The 19,740-nt window shown below is 35.4% G+C and overlaps 1 protein-coding gene across 1 annotated transcript in view; it reads left to right on the top strand.

Annotated features, from left to right (window-relative positions):
* The window catches only part of MSH2 (mutS homolog 2), a 56,259-nt gene extending 36,996 nt beyond the window's left edge, over window positions 1–19,263 (top strand). The window contains exons 10-17 of the mRNA XM_015557937.1: window positions 5,418–5,541; window positions 7,486–7,636; window positions 7,773–7,870; window positions 11,436–11,681; window positions 12,827–13,031; window positions 14,136–14,383; window positions 16,187–16,362; window positions 18,824–19,263. Of these exons, the coding sequence (XP_015413423.1) occupies window positions 5,418–5,541; window positions 7,486–7,636; window positions 7,773–7,870; window positions 11,436–11,681; window positions 12,827–13,031; window positions 14,136–14,383; window positions 16,187–16,362; window positions 18,824–18,994 (1,419 nt within the window). The 3' untranslated portion in view covers window positions 18,995–19,263. The remainder of the gene's footprint in view (window positions 1–5,417; window positions 5,542–7,485; window positions 7,637–7,772; window positions 7,871–11,435; window positions 11,682–12,826; window positions 13,032–14,135; window positions 14,384–16,186; window positions 16,363–18,823) is intronic.
* The last annotated feature ends 477 nt before the right edge of the window (window positions 19,264–19,740 follow it).

The following is a 19,740-nucleotide window of genomic DNA, read 5'->3' as shown; positions in this document are numbered from 1 at the left end:
GGGGGGGGGGGGGGGGGGGTCTGCCTTTATAACTGCTTCCTGCTGGCAAGGCCATGTTCCCTGCCTGTACAGGGTATGGAAGTCTCTCCCTGCCTGATCTAAGGGAGGCAAGGGATCCAAGGCTAGAACAGAGAGGCTGTTAGCTGATTCTTCCAAAGTAGGGACAGGCTGGAATCCCTGAAGCATCATCATCTTGATATGGAATTCTTGTCTCCAGAACTAATTTCTTGATTTGTTCTATCTTTTGTGATTTTAATGGGTCCTCATTTGGTCCTAGGATGGCTATGTACCGGTAGCAATTTGTGCAACATTTCAAGTAAAAGCCCTGTAATACTTTGATGGAATCATTTAAGCAGTGATTGAGGCCAGGAAAACTACTGATGATTGGCCTAAGATAAACCAGGGGTGGAGATACTCAGAAGAGCACTACCCCATCAGGAAGGGGGAAGATGGGAAGCAACTTTTGTATACATCACCAGCTGGTGTCTGCTAAGATACTGTGCTGTAATATAGGCTTTCATGTTTTATGATATGATTCTCTCTTTTAAATGAACAAGATTCCTAGTATATAATATCTTTATTCTCAGTTATAAACCTTTACACTTGTCTCAGGTCATAAGTGAACTCAGCCCTTCACTGTTGTAGATATTTGTAATGAATTTAGCCATCTAAGTTAGATGACTTAGAACTACTTTGGGAAACTCTCAAGAGGCCATCAGTTGCTTCATGTATCTTTTCTGAAAGCTTCACTCGTGTTTTTCAGCTGTGCATTTGAGAGTTCATTTGGTGGAGGGAACAGCCATTTACATGAATGGCTGAGTTAATTTTTTTTCTAGGCTTAGCTTTGTACATAATGCTTAAGGTATTTTTGTGGCTGCTTTCCATAAATCATATAGAAAGATTTTCTATTTTTGAAGTAAATGTAGATCAAAACCATTCCAAGACAAGGTTCAAAAAGAAGCAATGATTTTTCACAAAATATAAACATTTTCATTTAGATCAGATGATTCAGTGAGAGTATTAAATTTTTAAACCTTTCTATACAGTATGTGGACCAAGTTATCTTTGAATATTAGTTTTCACATACACTTACTTATTTTATCTACTGTTGGAAAAGTAGTAATTTTAGATAAGTTTTTATTGAAAATACTGGGACAGAAAAAATTAAAATAAATTTTAAAAAATGCAATTGCATGATCCTGGTACAACATTATTGTATGAATATATGTAAGTTGTAAAGATAATGTATATAAATGCTTTAAAATGTTCTTGGGAACCAAAATAAATAAAAAAGAAGGAAGTATTCATATTTTCCACCTAAAATTAACTCAAAAGATGTCAACATTTTTGCTTATAGTTATCTGTACAAATAAAACACTATTGTAAAACTGTTACCTATATAAAGCATTCAAAGTATGCAGAAAGAAAGAAAGCTTAAAGTGTCTCCCACATCTATCACCCAGAAATAACTAAATTACTATTTAGTCTTTTCCTTTCTTTTTTCTTTTTTTTTTAATACCTTTTTATTGATTTCAGGAAGGAAGAGGGAGAGAGAGAGAAAAACATCAATGATGAGAGAGAATCATTGATTGGCTGCCTCCTGCATGCCCCGACTGGGGATTGAGCCTGCAACCCGGGCCTTCAAATGAATGATTTTCACCACAAGAGAGGAAAAATAACCTAAAAGATAGGTTAAAGAAACTAAATTAGAAAAAAAAAAAATGAAGTGATAGGCAATTTCTTTCAATGACATGTTTCAATTTTGGACAGTATTAATGCCCTGCTGTGAAAGTTGAGCACTAAGCACTGTCTTATGTGCCTGTATAAGAGCCTCATACTTCTTGGTGTTTTATTGTTGTTGTCTTGTGTTTTTTGGTGTGTGTGTTTTTGTTGTTGTTTTTTTGGTTTTTAATGGTTTTATTTTTACATTGTCCAGGTCTAAAATATGCACAATATGTCTGTAGGTAGAACTCCAATTTTCAGGGTTGTTTAATGTTTATATTTACGTGTAAATGGTTTCATGCTCACCGTTAGTCCTTTTGCCATGGCTTCTTCATTTCTGGGTTTAAAAATGTTTGATTTCTGCTTTGGCTGGTATGCCTCGGTAGGTTGGAGCATCCTCCCAATACACCAAAAGATGGCAGGTTCAATTTTGGTCAGGGCACATGCCCAGGTTGCGGGTTCAGTCTCTGGTTGGGGCACATGTGAAAGGCAACCAACCGATGTTTCTCACTTGGTGGCTCTCTTTCTCCCTCTCTCTAAGATAAAATAAAAAGTTTGATTTCACTTTTATTGGGCTGGATTTGTTTCTCAGGTTAGGGTTTTTTGTTTTGTTTTGTTTTAAAGAAAGGTTGATGGATATTATAGTCCTTGAGTTATTATTTCATGCTCAATAAGAGTGTGTTTTTCAGCTTTATTCTTGAGCAAATCTTGATTCTTTTATTTACAACTTTTCTAAATTTTGAGGGTGATACACACTGTTCTCTGGCATTCCATATTAATGAAGTTGATACTGTTATAATTAGCTAATTAATAACAACAGGAAAGGAGCAAAGGGAAAGCCAGACATTATAGGCATGTCATTTGGGCAGCTTCACCCAAGTTGTAACTGCATTCCCCGGCGAACCACTGGCCTATTTTCTGCAAAACACTGGGGGAAGGGATCCAACAAAGAGAAGATAGACACATGCCCAGTAAAATTGATTTCAGAGAGGAAGGGAGAGGGAGACTTTGTGTAAGTCTGATATAATGGTATATTGCTTCTTTTTTAAATATATTTTTATTGATTTCAGAGAGAAAGGGAGAGAGAGAGAGAGAGAGAGAGAGAGAGAGAGAGAGAGAGAGAGAGAGAGAGAGAGAGAGAGAGAGAGAGAGAGAGAGAGAGAGAGAGAGAGAGAGAGAGAGAGAGAGAGAGAGAAACATCAATGACAAGAGAGAATCATTGATCGGCTGTCTCCTGCACGCCCCCTACTGGGGATCAAGTCCATAACCCGGGCATGTGCCCTTGACCGAAATTGAACTCGGGACCCTTCAGTCTTCAGGCTGACGCTCTATATACTGAGCCAAACCAGCTAGGGCTGGTGGTATATTTCATTATCCCAGATTGTTTGGGAGTGGTGAGTTATTGCTGAAGGGCACTTAATTTGACATGTGGTCCTTAGAGTATTTATTTTAGTAAGTTAGAGCTCATTTACTTTTCCCTTGTTTCACTCGCATCTCCCTAGCAGCATGTTCAAAGCAGTATTCCCCCATCCAGGGAAGGAAAATTAAAGGATATTTAATTTAATTTTCTTGTCTCCAGATTTAGGATTATTAGTAAAAATTCTCAAGGTTTTTTTGACTCACCATTGGGTTTCTGGAAGGTCGGGAAGAGGGTTGGAACTTGGCCTGACTCTTGGCCTCACTTTTCTTAAATTAATTGGAGGAGGCAAGTTCAGTAGCAGTATCTGTCCACCATTATAGCATTACTTTTCCCCCCTGGAGTTATCATAAGCCTTGGTCCTTATTTCCAGATCATCTTCATTGTCTTTTTAAATAACCATACAATATTGTATTGATGTACCATTATGCAAATACTTGATGTTTTATTATTTCTGGGGTTCACTGTAACAAATAAATCTGCACATATTTTATTCATTCATGTATTGTTTTGCTTCTGTTTATTATTTCCTTAGTTTGAATTCCTACAAGTAGAATTGCTATGCCAAAGAATATAACAAAAATCTCTTGAGTCTTGTTGCATTGTTTTTTTTAAGGTTATACTAACTTATATTTTCACTAGAAATGAGTGCATTAATTGCACGGTAGCCTCATTAGTATTTGGTGGTGGGGTCTTTTTTTCTTTAAAACAAAGCTGTAGAATAATATCTTAAAGGTTGTTTAAATATTCATTTTATCATTATGGCACTTTACCATTTTCTTTTGGTTTTGATTACTATCTATTTCCTCATCCATGAGTTCTATGTCATACTTGCCCATTTAATGACCTTGCTGTTTTTCTCATATATGCAAACAAGTGCTGTTATAAAAGAAAATATTAATCTTTATACTTTTATATTTCGCAAAGCTTTTATGTTAACAAATGTTTTGTCTTTTTAAAAGTTAGCTTTAAAAAAACTTAAATTTTAATACTATATAATTAAAAATATTTTTCATTTTGTTGGTGTAAATTGAGAAAGTTACTTAATAAATGTTTTTATTTTTAATTGATTTTCTTTTTCTTTTTTTAATTTTTTATTACAAAGGGTATTACATATGTGTCCATTTCCACCCCGCCCTAGACAGTCCCCTAGCCTCCCCTATCCCCCAGTGTCTTATGTCCATTGGTTATGCTTATATGCATGCATACAAGTCCTTTGGTTGATCTCTTACTATTTTTAATTGATTTTCTTTTCAAGAGAGATAGGAGAGGGGAGAGAGAGAGAGAGAAACATCTATTGCCTGCCTCCTGCGCATCCCCTACTGGGGGTATGTGCCCTGACCAGCAATTGAACCAGCAACCTCTTCGTGCATCAGACAATGCTCAACCAACTGAACCACACTGGCCAGGCCTAACTCTTATATTATGCTTTTATATATAATTCTTTTTCATAGTTATTAATACCTATAAGAGTAGGCCTTATTTTTAAAAAATATTTTTTTATAATTTTGTCTTTAAATTTTAGTCATTTTGTTTTCTTTCAAAAAAATTCATATTGAGCAGTTATATAGGAATGAGTAGATCTTAACATTTAATTTAATTTTCTTTTCAGAGTCTGCCTTGTCATTTATCAGTTCTTAAATCTTCTAATAGGCAGGTATCTTTATAAAAATCTTATTAAGACTTTGTTTTTAAATATTTTGTGTGTTTACTATTGTGAGATCTACTTTTCATCATGATTTCTTGCTGGTTGTTATTGGTAAGAAGTTAGGGAAACAAAGTACTTAAGAGTATGTTTTTAAATTATGAGATTTTGATGAACTTTCAGTTTGAAGAAATAAAATTCTATAGTGTTTTGTTTTTTGTTTTTTTAGAGCTAACTTTTTGAGATTCCTAAGGTGGATCCTTGGTTTGGGCAAAAACTAAATGTTCTGTTATAAGCTTAGAACATTGAGCATTCTTTAGTAATATTTAGGAAAAATGTTTTGAACGGTGTTTAAGGGAAACGTAAATAAAAACAATACTATTGGTGACATATGCATCAATAGTACTATGTCTGTTTCACAAGGATAATTTTGTACATTTAGAACTCTAAGCTGCTAATAAACAACTTTATATCTCTTGATAAATAGAAGCTTCTTATAGTTGTGACTGAGTCACTTATGGGTAGTGACTCATGTATTAACTCAAAACATGAGACCTAATAAATAAGCAAAAGAACATACTTCCTTCATGACTTCCATCTTTAAAATGTAACCACTCTTTATTCTCCCTATAGGTGGAAAACCACGAATTCCTTGTAAAGCCTTCATTTGATCCTAATCTGAGTGAATTAAGAGAAATAATGGATGGTTTAGAAAAGAAGATGCAATCAACATTAGTAAGTACAGCTAGAGATCTAGGTAAGAATGGGCTGTTCGAGGTTTGAATAATTCTTTTGTCTACATAATATCCACTGGTGTCAGAATTACTTTCCTAGAAGACACACTTGATTGTGCCAATTTCTTGTTTAATGTGCCAGACCCTTTTTCTACAGAATAAAATTACAAACACTTATAGTTGGCACACAGGGTACTTTACATTCAAAGCCTTACCTGACTCATCTTCCAGACTCATTTCTTATTAACACCCTCAAATCCTAGCATGACTCCCCATTCCTGCCAAACAAATCACCCAACAGGTCCTTGCATCATGTCTTTTAAATAAGACCAGTTTTTTTGTTTTTTTTTAATTATTGATTTTTCACAGAGAGGAAGGGAGAGAGAGAGTTAGAAACATCGATGAGAGAGACATCGATCAGCTGCCTCCTGCACATCTCCCACTGGGGATGTGCCCGCAACCCAGGTACATGCCCTTGACCGGAATCGATCCAGGGACCTTTCAGTCCGCAGGCCGACGCTCTATCCACTGAGCCAAACCGGTTTTTGCAATAAGACCAGTTTTAAATGTCACCTCCTCTATAAGCCTAATTCTGCTAGAAATAGTTCATTGATTTGGCTATAGGGTTCTTGAGCACTTCATTAATAGCAATTTTTAAAATGTCTGCCTGCAAACTAGATTAATTCCCTAATTAGTCTCACACTATTCACACTGTTTTTGTTCTAAATTTATAAACCTCTTTGTTCTGAGCATCACTCACATGTGTGCTGAATGAATAAATGAATCTCAGCATTCGAACTGTAAGACCCCTTCAGGGCAGTAGTACTTAAAATACTTAAACTTTTGGAGAATCTAAAAGGTATGGATCCTCTTCCCAGAAATATGCCATCTATCTATATATATAAAAGCCTAAGCAACTGGCTGACTGAACTACTGATCGACCGGTCACTATGACTCACACTGACCACCAGGGGGCAGATGCTCAATGCAGGAGTTGCCCCTGGTGGTCATTGTGCTCCCACAGCTAACTTCCTGTGGCCGGCCAACCTCCCTTGGTCCCTCCCCCCAGCCCCGATCACCGGCCAGGCCAAGGGACTCCACCCGTGCATGAATTCGTGTACAAATTCATATACCGAGCCTCTAGTATCCTCATATTGAAAAGATAAGGACTGGATCCTAGAGTTAAGAATCTTTTCCTTTGAAGAATATTAAAATTTACCCCTCTCATGTCATAGTTTTCTACAGTCCCTTTGCTCCCCAGTCAGATGAGATCTGTCTGTAGTTGTTGGCTGCTAACAATATTTGATAGCCATGCTTCAGCAAATAAATTGGTAGTTACTATCTCTGTCTTCTAGTTTGTGGTCTAAAGATCACATTGATAAGTGAGATTATGAGAGGACAGACTTAAACTCAAAAATCTTCGTTGCATGAAGTCTAGCTAATCTATCATTGCTTGTTTTGTAAAGTTTCCTACACTTAACAAAAAACATTTGTCCTAATTTTTCTGGAATTTCATTGTCAGAATCTCCAGTTCTTGTTTGGAAAGTGTATTTCTTCAGTGTAATGTGCTCTGTCTCCCCACGAAATGCTTTGGTTAATGACTACAGAACCCTCAGGCAGAACTCCCCAAGGGCAGGGTGTATTGTACTCACCTTCATGCCCCAGCGTCTAGAGCAGTGTGTGCTGCCCACTGCTGGTGCTCTGCTTCCTAGGTTGGGTTTATCCAGAAAGTGCTTCCACTTTAGAAGCAACATTTATAAGGGACTTTAAGGGTTTACTTACATTCTTAATTTGTGTAGATTTTTGTGTAAAGTGAAGTAGGACTTGTATCATTCCTAGCTAGATAACAATAATTTTCAGTACCTATCATGTAATAAAAGTATGCTTTTTACTCTTTAGATTTAATTATTTTAAATATCTACATGGAAAATGGCTGTTGACAAACTTTTTTTTTTCTTAACATAAAGGTTTGGAATCTGGCAAACAGATTAAACTGGATTCAAATTCACAGTTTGGATATTATTTTCGCGTAACGTGTAAAGAAGAAAAAGTCCTTCGTAACAACAAAAACTTCAGTACCGTAGATATCCAGAAGAATGGTGTTAAATTCACCAATAGGTTTGTCAGCCTGTATCATATTGTTAAGCCTTCAGAAGTACCATAGAACTAAATTATTCTCTGATGAAATGTAGTGCCCATTACTTTCAGTAGATGTTTTCATTTTTTAAAATAATACCATTACCTTGATTTGCAGTGCATTGACTTCTCTTAATGAAGAATATACCAAATACAAAACTGAGTACCAAGAAGCCCAGGATGCCATTGTTAAAGAAATTGTCAATATTTCTTCAGGTAATAATAGAACCAAAAGATCCTGAATATGACCTGGTTTTTGATCATAGGAAAACATCAGGATGTTTCAAGAGTGGTCTTTTAAAAAGTTATTAGACTGTTAATTATGTTAGGCTACCTACCAAATAATGCATGCTGTATTGTGGTAGGAAAAGTAACTGGAAATTACTCTGGTACATGGGAAGATAAGCTAGTGCAGGCTGAGGAATGGAAATACCCTGAAAAACAGAGATGTGCAAAAAAGCACAAAACTTAGCTGTAGTAATAAGGGGAAGAAACACCAAGGACTATTAATAATCTATGGGCTCATGCTCTAGGTTATGGAAATAAATATCACTGAAAAGTAAAAGTTACACATGAGGCAAGCAAGCCCTTTTAAGTTCTGTGTGCCATTTATAGATTTTCAGAGTTCATTCTAGAGGCATCGTTTGAGGTGAATGTTTTATAATTGAAGGGACAGAATGCCTTAACATCATGGTATTGCCCTTAGCATGAAATGAATGTATGTTTAACACAGTAGGTGGGGATATGTTAATTAAGCTGGAAGGCTTTGCCTATCATCATGTGGATATTGCTTATAACCTTAATTGTGCCTTGCAAAAATATACCAAAGAAATGCTTAAGCCAAGTGATCAAAATTGGCATCACTAGTAATGGGACAAGTGATAGTATATATTCCCTGATGGGATGCAGAGGGAAGGACACAATATAACCTATGTAATCTTGACAAAACATTTAACTTGATTATAAATAATAAGAAAAAAAAGTAAATTTAGATTGTGGCACACTTCTTTTTAGGGCCTGACCTATTTAAAAATGTCAGCATCATGGAAACAAAAAAGAAGAATGGACAGGATCTGTTTTAAATTAAAGGAGACTTAAAGAGACAGGATAGTCAAATGCAGTGGATGAACCTTTATTGGATCAAGGATTAGTGGTTGTTGGAGAATAGTGATAAAGTACACTATTGGAACAAATTGGCTAAGTTTAATATCTATATATATTTAAAGCTAATATGCAAAGTGTCCCCTCAGGAGTTCGACCCGGAGTTCTGTCGCTTGCTATTACGTGCGCTGACCACCAGTGGGCAGCGCGGAACATGGCAGGCAACCAGCAGCGCCAGCAGGGCGCTGAGGGAGCAAGAGAATGTGGGAGGCAGGGAGGCGGGGAAACGGATCAGCTCTGATCGCTGGCCAGGCCTAGAGACCCTACCTGTTGATGAATTTCGTGCACCGGGCCTCTAGTGAGATTATAATAGTATCGGTGTTGCAGTTTGTGGATGTGTATTATGATTAAGTAGAAGAATGTCCTTGTTCTCAGGATATGTATGCTGAATTATTTAGGGGTAAAAGCAATTTTAAAATGATGAGCATGTATAATTCTGCAAATTGTTTTACTATTGTGAATTTTCATAGTAAATCAGAAACAAAATTTAAAGATTTTAATACACTTGATTGGTTTTGAGATGAATGAAATTTAGAAAGACTATTTTTGCTTGGTGATATCAGATAACTGTACCATGATAATCTTGTTGGATTATGTTTCTTAGCTTAGATTGCATTTTTAAGAACCCTCTAAACCAGCTGTGGGCAAACTACGGCCCGCGGGCCGGATCTGGCCCATTTGAAATGAATAAAACTAAAAAAAAAAAAGACTGTACCCTTTTATGTAATGACGTTTACTTTGAATTTATATTAGTTCACACAAACACTCCATCCATGCTTTTGTTCCGGCCCTCCGGTCCAGTTTAAGAACCCATTGTGGCCCTCGAGTCAAAAAGTTTGCCCACCCCTGCTCTAAACACTATATACAAACAGTCTTCCTCATAAACCAATATTAACTAATGTTCATTAAGTACCTGGTAGGTTAAAATGGCTAGATTTTAATATTTTTAAATTGAAAGTGTTTTATTTGGAGTTACCTTGAATTTAAGTGAAACCTCTTTTTGGTCTACCATACATTTGACATTTTTATTTTGAAAGGTAGTGGATCATTTTTGTAGTTTTCTAACTTGCTATTGAACCAGAAAAGATGGTATTGTTAAGAGCCAGATGAACTGAGATACTGAGTATGGACTGTTAATTAAGAGGCTTTTCGTTTTCTTTTTTATTATAAACCTATTCTTACTGATCTATTAGAAGTTTTATGACTTTTAAAGTAATTGTAGTAAGTACTCAACTAATGTTTAAGTAATTCTCACAGGTTCCTATTTGCTACATGATAGGGTAATGTGAGCTCTTCAGGGCCCGTTTGTGTTAATTGTATCACTTTTATGGGGAACAAAGGTATCAAAGATGAGTCAAATTTCCTGCCATTTGAATACTCATAATTTTGTGTTCTTATAAAATTGAACATTATTTTCTTGAATGTTCCTTAAAGCTTTTGACACATTGATGTCTGTATGGCAGGTCTATGTGACACGTGGATCTGTTAAACAACCCCTCCAACCTTTTAAAATTTTAGAATCTATTCTGAAATCTTAACCATTATTATTGGAGAAACATGCTTTACCTAGCATGTATCAGGGACTTTTTAATGTACATAATAGCTTTTAAGTTTGTCTTTTTTTTTCATATATTAAGATTTTATTCTCTATGGAATAAAAATAATTCTAAGGAAATACTGAGAGTTTCAACCCAGTCATCACTACCATAAAAAACTTAGGTCTTATCTATTTAGTGGATCTCAATTCTCTTCACCCATAACCATAAAACAGGTCTCTGATCTGCTTTTGTTTATAATGTGAGGTTCCTTAAGCTCATCAGGTCAGAGTGGTGTTCAGCATCAAACAAGTATTGTTAAATAGAAGCAGAGTTTTATTTACAAGTTTTCAAGAGGCAAAATCATATTTTATGAAATGAATATTTGAGTGAAGTCAAGAAACATTTACCAAGGGGCAGTGATATCCTTTGTTCATCAGCTTTTCGTTTTAATGCTCTAGCAGACAGCATCTTGTTGAAAGTATTTTAAGTGACAATTATGGATCTACATTTGTACTAAAATTTAATTGTATGTGATGCTTATGGGGGGAAAATGCTGAAATAAAAGCCTGACAGACAGGTCTTACATGCGCAGGCCTTGATGGTCACATTATACCTTATTACCTGTTCTTGCATTATAATTATGAAATGCCATTCTGGTTTCAGATTCTTAATTTTACAAGAAAAGTGTGTCTTAAAAGTGCAGCTATGACTCAGATATTACTGTACCCTGCTTTTCTTTCTTACCAGTAAATTATGATAGTTTTTTCTTAATCTACCTCATTTCTAAACAGCTGTGTGCTTTTATATTTTAATGGATTTTGGCAAGGGGGCATCATACTCTTTGTATTTTTGAAATCTGTTCATAGTGGGGGAAGATATAGTAACACATTTTAACATGTTGAGTTTTAGGTGTTACTTTCAAGTTTAGTTGTGGCAAACTTCTATTAATTTTTTAAAAGTATATAAATTAGGAAATTAGAGTTTGAATTCCCAAATGGGGAAGTTAAATTTATTCTTATAGCTGCTTATATGTATTTTTTTATTATTCAATGTTCCTGTGCACATTTTCTGTTTTTATATAGGCTATGTAGAACCAATGCAGACATTCAATGATGTGTTAGCTCAGCTAGATGCTGTTGTCAGCTTTGCTCATGTATCAAATGGAGCGCCAGTTCCATATGTACGACCGGTCATTTTGGAGAAAGGACAAGGAAGAATTATTTTGAAAGCATCCAGACATGCTTGTGTTGAAGTTCAAGATGAAGTTGCATTTATTCCCAATGATGTTCACTTTGAAAAAGATAAACAGATGTTTCATATCATTACTGGTAAAAAAAAACAAACCAACACCTTGTTTATGGGTTATTTTGGGTAATGTTTCCTTTTTTAATGCTGGGGTGAAAAATATGCTTAAAATTGATGAAGAAAATCCAAATTTTTGAAATTTTAAGAACATGTTATTCATATTAATGAGTAATATATTCGTATTTGGATTAGTGGGAAGATTTGGGAGAGGGCATAAAGGCTTTTGAGAAAATACTGTATTTATAAAAAACTTCTGTTTTAGGAGTTCAGGGCATTTAAAAATGAACACCCCTTCTTCCTCAATGCTTACTTCTGTGCCAGACCTTTTAATAGTGAGGTCATTGAAAATCAAGCAGAACTGGCTGCTGGAATGACCTCAGTTAAGGGTAGCAGTACTTTTATTTTTAATTTCTTAAAAAAAATATTTTATTGTTGAAAGTATTACAGATGTCCCTCTTTTTTTTCTCCCATTGTCCCCTTCTAGCCCACATCAGGATAGCAGTTCTTTTAAAGCCATGGCACCATGGAAAATAATGTAGCATGTCTCAAACTAAAATGTTTTGAGAGATCTAACCAGATTCCAAAAAAAAAAAGTGAAGGAGTAAGGAGTCTTTGGGCAAATGTGTTCTATTTCCCCAAATGGATTTTCAAGTTGTTTATATAATCTAATCCAGATATGTAAATTGTGCATTTTCCAAAATTATAGGGTCATGTCTTAGGGCTTTAGTGTGGTTTTTAAGTGGTTGAAGGATTTGACCATACTGATCCATTCACTAATGGCCCATTTATTAATGAGTTACAGTGTTAAGTCAGTTGAGCCTGTACTACTTTTCTGGATGTCATAAAATTATTCTGCAGGCAGCTCTATGAGCTGTGGGAAAATGTCTGTGTGATCTTTCTAGGCGATAATCAAATTATAGGTAAGGTTTATTTTTTATGGGTCCTCTCTATGAAAGGAGCAATATAGGTTTGTCTGAAGGGAAAATAGCATTACCTCAGGGAGTAGTATTGGCAGCAACTTTGTCCATGTCTTTGGGCAGCTAATGGTTCTGCTTCTTTTATCTCACATCCTATTACCTAGGTGATTAGTCACCGATGTGCAATTTAAGACTAGGTCGGTTTATTAGAAATAAATTAATTTTGCTTTTCGATATAATGTGTTTTACAGGCCCCAATATGGGAGGTAAATCAACATATATTCGCCAAACCGGGGTAATAGTTCTCATGGCCCAAATTGGGTGTTTTGTGCCATGTGAGTCGGCAGAAGTGTCCATTGTGGACTGTATCTTGGCTCGGGTAGGGGCTGGTGACAGTCAATTGAAAGGAGTCTCCACCTTCATGGCTGAAATGTTAGAAACTGCTTCTATTCTCAGGTGAGTGCATTTCCCAGTCCCCTAAAAATGGAAATGAATGTCTCTGTCCTATGAGAAGTACATTTGCAGATTCACCTATAAAACATCTGAGGACTTTTATCTAGTGTACCTGTTTGTTGTGAGCTTTTTGTACTTTATATTATCTTAAAAGCGTGATTGGTGATAGTTGTGGAAAGCTTTGATTTTTAAAGGTGTCTTCTTAAGGTTTCTGGTAGTTGTTCACCTTATATTTCCCCACTACCATGCTTTCCTGCACTGTTCACACTGCCTGGAATGTTCCTCCTTTTCCTTTGCCCAAGTCCTTTCCAAGCTTTACAGGCCCTAATGATAGAAATTTTACTTCTTCAGTGATTTTTTTCCCCCTCTCCCCTCCCCCACCCCTCACTCCCACCCCCCAACATGAACCTAAGGTCTTGGCTATTTCCTCACTGAACTCTGTTATGTCTGAAATTTATTAAGTTTTTATTTTAGAGGTTATTGAAATCTCTTGTTTTTATTTCACTTTTCAGGAGCTTCTTTAAAGACATGAAGGCATTAGGCCCTTTGAGTTTTGGTGTCCTTAGTAAATTGTGTTGATTATAATTTTTAAAAAATTACCCTCCTTACATTTGGTAGTATTGTGGCAGGCACACAAATTTTCTTGACCATCAGCCATGTGACCCACTCACTGTTCATATTATTATACCCTTCTTCCATCGTCATGTAGTGTTATTATTTTTTTAAATTTTTACTTATTAGCGTGAGAGAGAAACATGAATTTGTTGTTCCACTTATGCATTCCTTGGTTGATTCTTGTATATGTTCTGATCGGAGATCATACCCACAACCTTGGTGTATCAGGATGACATTCTAACCAACTGAACTACCCAGGCAGGGCTGGAATTATTATTAATTTTAAATCTTGGTTGATTTGATTTATTCACCTTGTTTCTTCTTCTACCCATTGTTCATATCCATGCCCATTTTTTCTCCTAAAGTTTAGTGCTTTTTATTGACCTCATTGAAAATTTTAACATTAAAATAATGAATCTGTTGTTTGTGGCATATCTTTTGTTTTCTTGCATTATTATTTTTGGTAAATTTTCCCGTAATTTTGTGTTTCAGGTCTGCAACCAAAGATTCTTTAATAATTATAGATGAATTGGGAAGAGGAACCTCTACCTATGATGGATTTGGGTTAGCATGGGCTATATCAGAGTACATTGCAACAAAAATCGGTGCTTTTTGCATGTTTGCAACCCATTTTCATGAACTTACTGCCTTGGCCAACCAGATACCAACTGTTAATAATCTACATGTCACAGCACTAACCACTGAAGAAACCTTAACTATGCTCTATCAGGTGAAGAAAGGTGAGTAGACCACTGGTATACTGAGAATTTAGAGTGTGACAGTGGGAAACTTGCTTGAAATTGTCAGTAATTGTCTTGTTCTAAGTTAGTATGAATTATTGACGTTTTTACAGAACACATTTATCTCTTAATTCACACTCTGGGAGCTGAGACATGGTACATCATCTCTTTTTCTGTGTCTTATAGTAGGATCATTCATTCTAAAACAATCACATAAATAATAATTTATACTCTTTAACATCATCACAGAGGAATTTTATACTGCCTCCCATGCAGTCACATTAGTAACAATAAGCTCTGAAGTTCCAAGGCTCTAGCTTTTACTGTTTAATAAACTATTTATTATGATTATCTCATTAGGTTATGTAATGGTATATTAAATAAACAGGTTCATTTAAAGCTGGGGGTTCCAGAATTCCTGAAATTGTTTGTAGTCACATAAGGAATGAGTTATTTTTTGGCATTTCATCCTTTTGGGAAAGCTTGTCATTCATGGGTCTAGCAGCTAATCAGATTACTGAGTTCATGCGGTTAATGTGCTGTATAGCTTTTATTACTTAAACATTTCACCACTCATCAGAATAACTTGTTCAGATGGCTTTCTGATTTTCCATGAACATGTTTTTCTGCATCAGTAGGTTGCACATAAGTGAGATAATTAGTTTTGGTTATTTTATCCTTTGTTATTTATGCTTCAGTAGGAATTCTTTTGAGTTCTGTGTTTGCATTATTATTAACATAAAATATAGATACTTTTAGTTGGTCTGGCATTTCACATAAAGTTGAGGTTTTGCTTTTAAATTATTATGTTTTGGGTGAAATAGAAATGGGTTCAGACATTTTTTTAAGAACACAGATGAAGTACAGAGAAGATAGGAATAAGTTTTTCCTTCACTGTGGATGCTTATGAACATATGCTCCCATTTTGTTTTTACTTGTTTTTCTTAGTCCCAGCTCAGGAATGCATGGGATATATATGTAGGCCCACCAGTAATTTACAGTTGGTATATAATTGAGGCAGAAATGAAAGCCTCATAATAACTGTGAGCATCATGTGTATTAAACATTTGGAAGGAATACCTTGAGTCAGTTTATTTTCTACAAATAGAAATGAAGATCATCTACCTAGTCTGTAAATTTACTGATGATTTGGGTCCAAGAATTCCATTGTCATTTGTTTGTAGTAGTTTAGAATCAGAATGAGATTATATAAAATGGTAAGTAACTTTTCTAAGAAAAGTATTGTAAATATTTAAATTTACTTTTATTGTTCTTTTTAAATTTATTTATCCAGCCAGTTTTCTGGAGTCACCATTTCTAGAAATTGATGTAGGCAGATTCAGAGGATAGACCATTCACTAAGTCAGTATATTTTGAATTAAATGCTCCTCTTAATTAGTGACACTTTTACATTTATTTATTTTTCTTAGTACTTTAATTTCTCCCTTATGAAATGAGAAAAACTCCGAGAGATAGACTTGATTAATTTTCTTCAGAATTCAGATATTTGTCTAGGCCTTTTGAGGATTATCTGTCAAGCCTTTTCTCTGCTATTTTTATTTTTCTGCTACATTTGTCAAGGATAAAATATAGTACTGTGCCAAGTCATAATCACTCTTCACTGGAGGCTTAATTAAAATGCCTTTATCTCCATTACTATGAAACATTTGGCTAATGTGTTTGAAATAATACAAAATTGACTTTTCTAATGATAAGGTAAGAAGGATAAGTTCCATTTACATAAATTGCTGTTTCTTCCTACTCTGTCCCTCTCCCCACACTCCCCTTCCCACTTTCTTGTAGGTGTCTGTGATCAAAGTTTTGGGATTCACGTTGCAGAGCTTGCTAATTTTCCTAGGCATGTAATAGAGTGTGCTAAACAGAAGGCCCTTGAACTAGAGGAGTTTCAGAATATCGGAGCATCACAAGAAAGTGATGAAATGGAACCAGCAGCAAAGAGGTGCCATCTGGAAAGAGAGGTTTGTGAGATTGATTCTGCAGTTATTTAACCTCTGTATTGTTACATAGATCAGGTCACCAAGATGAGTTACTTTTTCCCTATATGATTGTAATGTGTATTTACTGATCGTTCATTATTGGCGTTCACTTACATTTCTTTGCATCGCAAAGAATTCTCTGTATCATTTTGATTTCTGCACTATATAAATATCTGCATGCTCAAAAGATAACATTTAGGTACCAGATTTAAAAAGTAGGAGAATAGGACTATTAGTCTAGGTTTAAAGTAAGTAATTCAAAGGAGTTAATAGATGTCCAAGCAGATCTTTGAATCTTCATAAATGAATATCAAGTCCAGATAAGTTGTACATTTACTCAATGCTTAGTTAAGATGACACCAACGAAATAAAAATAGTTCTTGTCCTCCGGTTGTTTACAATATAGTTGGAGAGATAAGAACAATGAATATGTCATAGTCATAGAGAATAAAGTGGCATATGAAAAATGTTTACTCCTGGAAGTTCTTTGTGGGCAGTCTGTTCGTTCTCATGGGAGAAATGGGCCTTCTCTGAGTGATGGGTGAAATTGAGAGGCTCACACAGAAAGGTACACGCCTAGCCCTGGCCTGTGTGGTTCAATGGTTAGAGTGTCAGCCTGTGCACTGAAGGGTCTTAGGTTTGATGCACAGTAAAGGGCACGTACCTGGGTTTCAGGTTCAATCCCTGGTCCTGGATGGGGGCATGTGCAAGAGACAACCAATCAATGTTTCTCTCTCCCATTTCCCCCCTCCCTTCCTCTCTCTTTCCCCTCCTCTCTTCCTACCACTCTTTAAAAAAAAAAATCAATGGAAAAAAATATCCTCTGCTGAGGAAGGATTTATATATATTTATATATATGAAAGGAACAAGCCTGTCCCAATGTAGTTTTTAAAAATTAAAGGAATAGTAGTTCTCTATAACAATGGAAACAAAGTAATCTTAATTCACTACTGCTGGGTTCTGGCAACATGTACTGTGGTATACATTGTGACAACTTGTCACATTTTAAGCTTTTATCCAGTGCATTTTTTGTTGTTCTTGAAGAATAGCTGATTGGTACCATAATTGCTGATGTATATGGTTTTTGAGCTTAAAAGGTATGATTTCATGTGTTATACCTGTAATCAGGAGAAATGTGTTATAGCTTATTAACACTGGTCGCTTTAAGTATGGAAAATGCCATCCTGAATATGAAATGGTATTGGTATCAGCACCACAGCTCTGAGTGATCTGGGATTAGGTAGGCTCCTTATGTAATCCCGGCTTCCAATTGGAACAAAAAGTCATGTTCTTTGATAATAATCATTACAATGTATTGTGAACAGTGTTTAAGCTAAAGGGAGACAAAAGTGCACTTGTTCATTAATAGAGAAGTATTTTTTTCCCTTACCATTTTGATATCTACCTTTCTTTCACTTTTAAGGTACTTATTACCAACTGGCTTCCTATGTGAAAAGCAGACCTGCTTCATATATCATAATAAACATTTACATAGGGCTTACCCTTTGCTAGGCTCTGCACCTTAACATATTAATACTTTAACTCTCACAACAGCCCTGTGAGGTTGATAGTATTATCTTCATTTTATGGATGAGGGATGTTGGTAAAGAATTTGCCCACAGGTCATATGGCAAGTAATAAGCATTCTTTAGAATGGTAATAACTGAGCAGTAAAATAAGTTTAAAAAGAAATATTCTTTGTAATGTCTTGCTATAAAGAAATATGGTCAACTAAGGATTTTGCTATACAATTCACCGTTGAACAACAGGGTTTGAATTTGCACAGGGTGCACTTTTACGTGGACTTTTTCAATAAATACTTCAAATATATTTTTCATGACTTTCTTAACATTTTCTTTAGCTAACTTATTTTAGGAATATAGTATATAATACACATAACATACAAAATACCAGTATGTGTTCATTGACTGTCTTTGTTATCAGTAAGGCTTCCAGTCAACTAGCAGGCTATCTGTAGTTAAGTGTGTGTGTTTTTTTTTAAATATATTTTATTGATTTTACAGAGAGGAAAGGAGATGGATAGAGAGTTAGAAACATTGATGAGAAACATCGATCAGTTACCTCTTGCACGCCCCCTACTGGGACCAAGGCTGCAACCAAGGTATACGCCCTTGACCAGAATTGAACCCAGGACCCTTCAGTCCATGGGCTAATGCTCTATCCACTGAGTCAATCCAGCTAGGGCTGTAGTTAAGTTTTTGGAGAGTCAAAAGTTATACACAGATTGGCAGCTGCCCAGCACTCCTAACTTTCATTTTATTCAAGTATGTTCTAGACAGTGCGCACTTAAAATGTAAAGAATGTTTTTTAAATACTGAGTGTCATGTTTATATAGAAGTCTAATGAAGCAATTTATTATTATTGAATGTGACTTTTAGAAAAGACACTTTGAAGACTAATGGAACGTTCCCATGTTTTTCAGCAAGGTGAAAAAATTATTCAAGAGTTTTTATCCAAGGTGAAGCAAATGCCTTTTATTGAAATGTCAGAAGAAAACATCACAATGAAATTAAAACAGCTGAAAGCTGAGGTGATAGCAAAGAATAATGGGTTTGTAAATGAAATCATTTCACGAATAAAGGTTACTACGTGAGGAAATCCCACTAATGGAATGAAGATAATATTGATAAGCTGTTGTCTGTAATACTTTTATATTGTTTTATATTAATCCTTTTTCCATAGCGATGGCAATTGATGCCCATGGCATACCAACTTAATAAAATATTTAGTAATACTTTGCTCTACCTGAGTACATTTTCAGAGATCTTTATTTTGAAAAGTAACTGAGGAATACTTAAAGGGACAATGGGTAATAGTATACAATATGTTGAATTTATAAATAAAATTATGTAGTTTGTGAAATTTGATGTGTATTGTATTTCTTTATAATAGGACTTCTATGCATATTTTATTCCCAAATGATACGGAAGAAATAAATAGCACAGAGACTTTGTAAAAGTAAAGGATCTTAAAGCAGAAGAAACCAAGGAAATCCTTTCCAGTAACTTCCCCGGAGTGTCCGTCTGTTGGCAGGAGCCAGGTTGGATGCATACACATTAGCTAGGGAATGTGTATGGATTTACAGTAAATCCAGAGTCCTAATGTGATCCTCTGCCCTGTCTGCCATTCCTCCACCCCCAGTCTGTGGAGAGACTTAAAAATCTGGATTTTGACAAAACCTTTTGTGTTGGGAACCCTGATTTAGTCTATCTATTTCTCTTGTTCTACAGGTTAATGACTGGCCTTGCTGAATATGGGGGAAAGAGCAGTCTTGTAATAAATGGTGAAGGGATGATAGCTTATCCATGTAGGAATAAAATGAAATTGGATCATATCTAA

This window comes from Myotis davidii, unplaced genomic scaffold (genome assembly GCF_000327345.1).
Source record: "Myotis davidii unplaced genomic scaffold, ASM32734v1 scaffold6, whole genome shotgun sequence".
Lineage (NCBI taxonomy): Eukaryota > Metazoa > Chordata > Mammalia > Chiroptera > Vespertilionidae > Myotis > Myotis davidii.
Note: the sequence above shows the minus strand (reverse complement) of the source record. Positions and strands in the feature narration are given on the sequence as shown.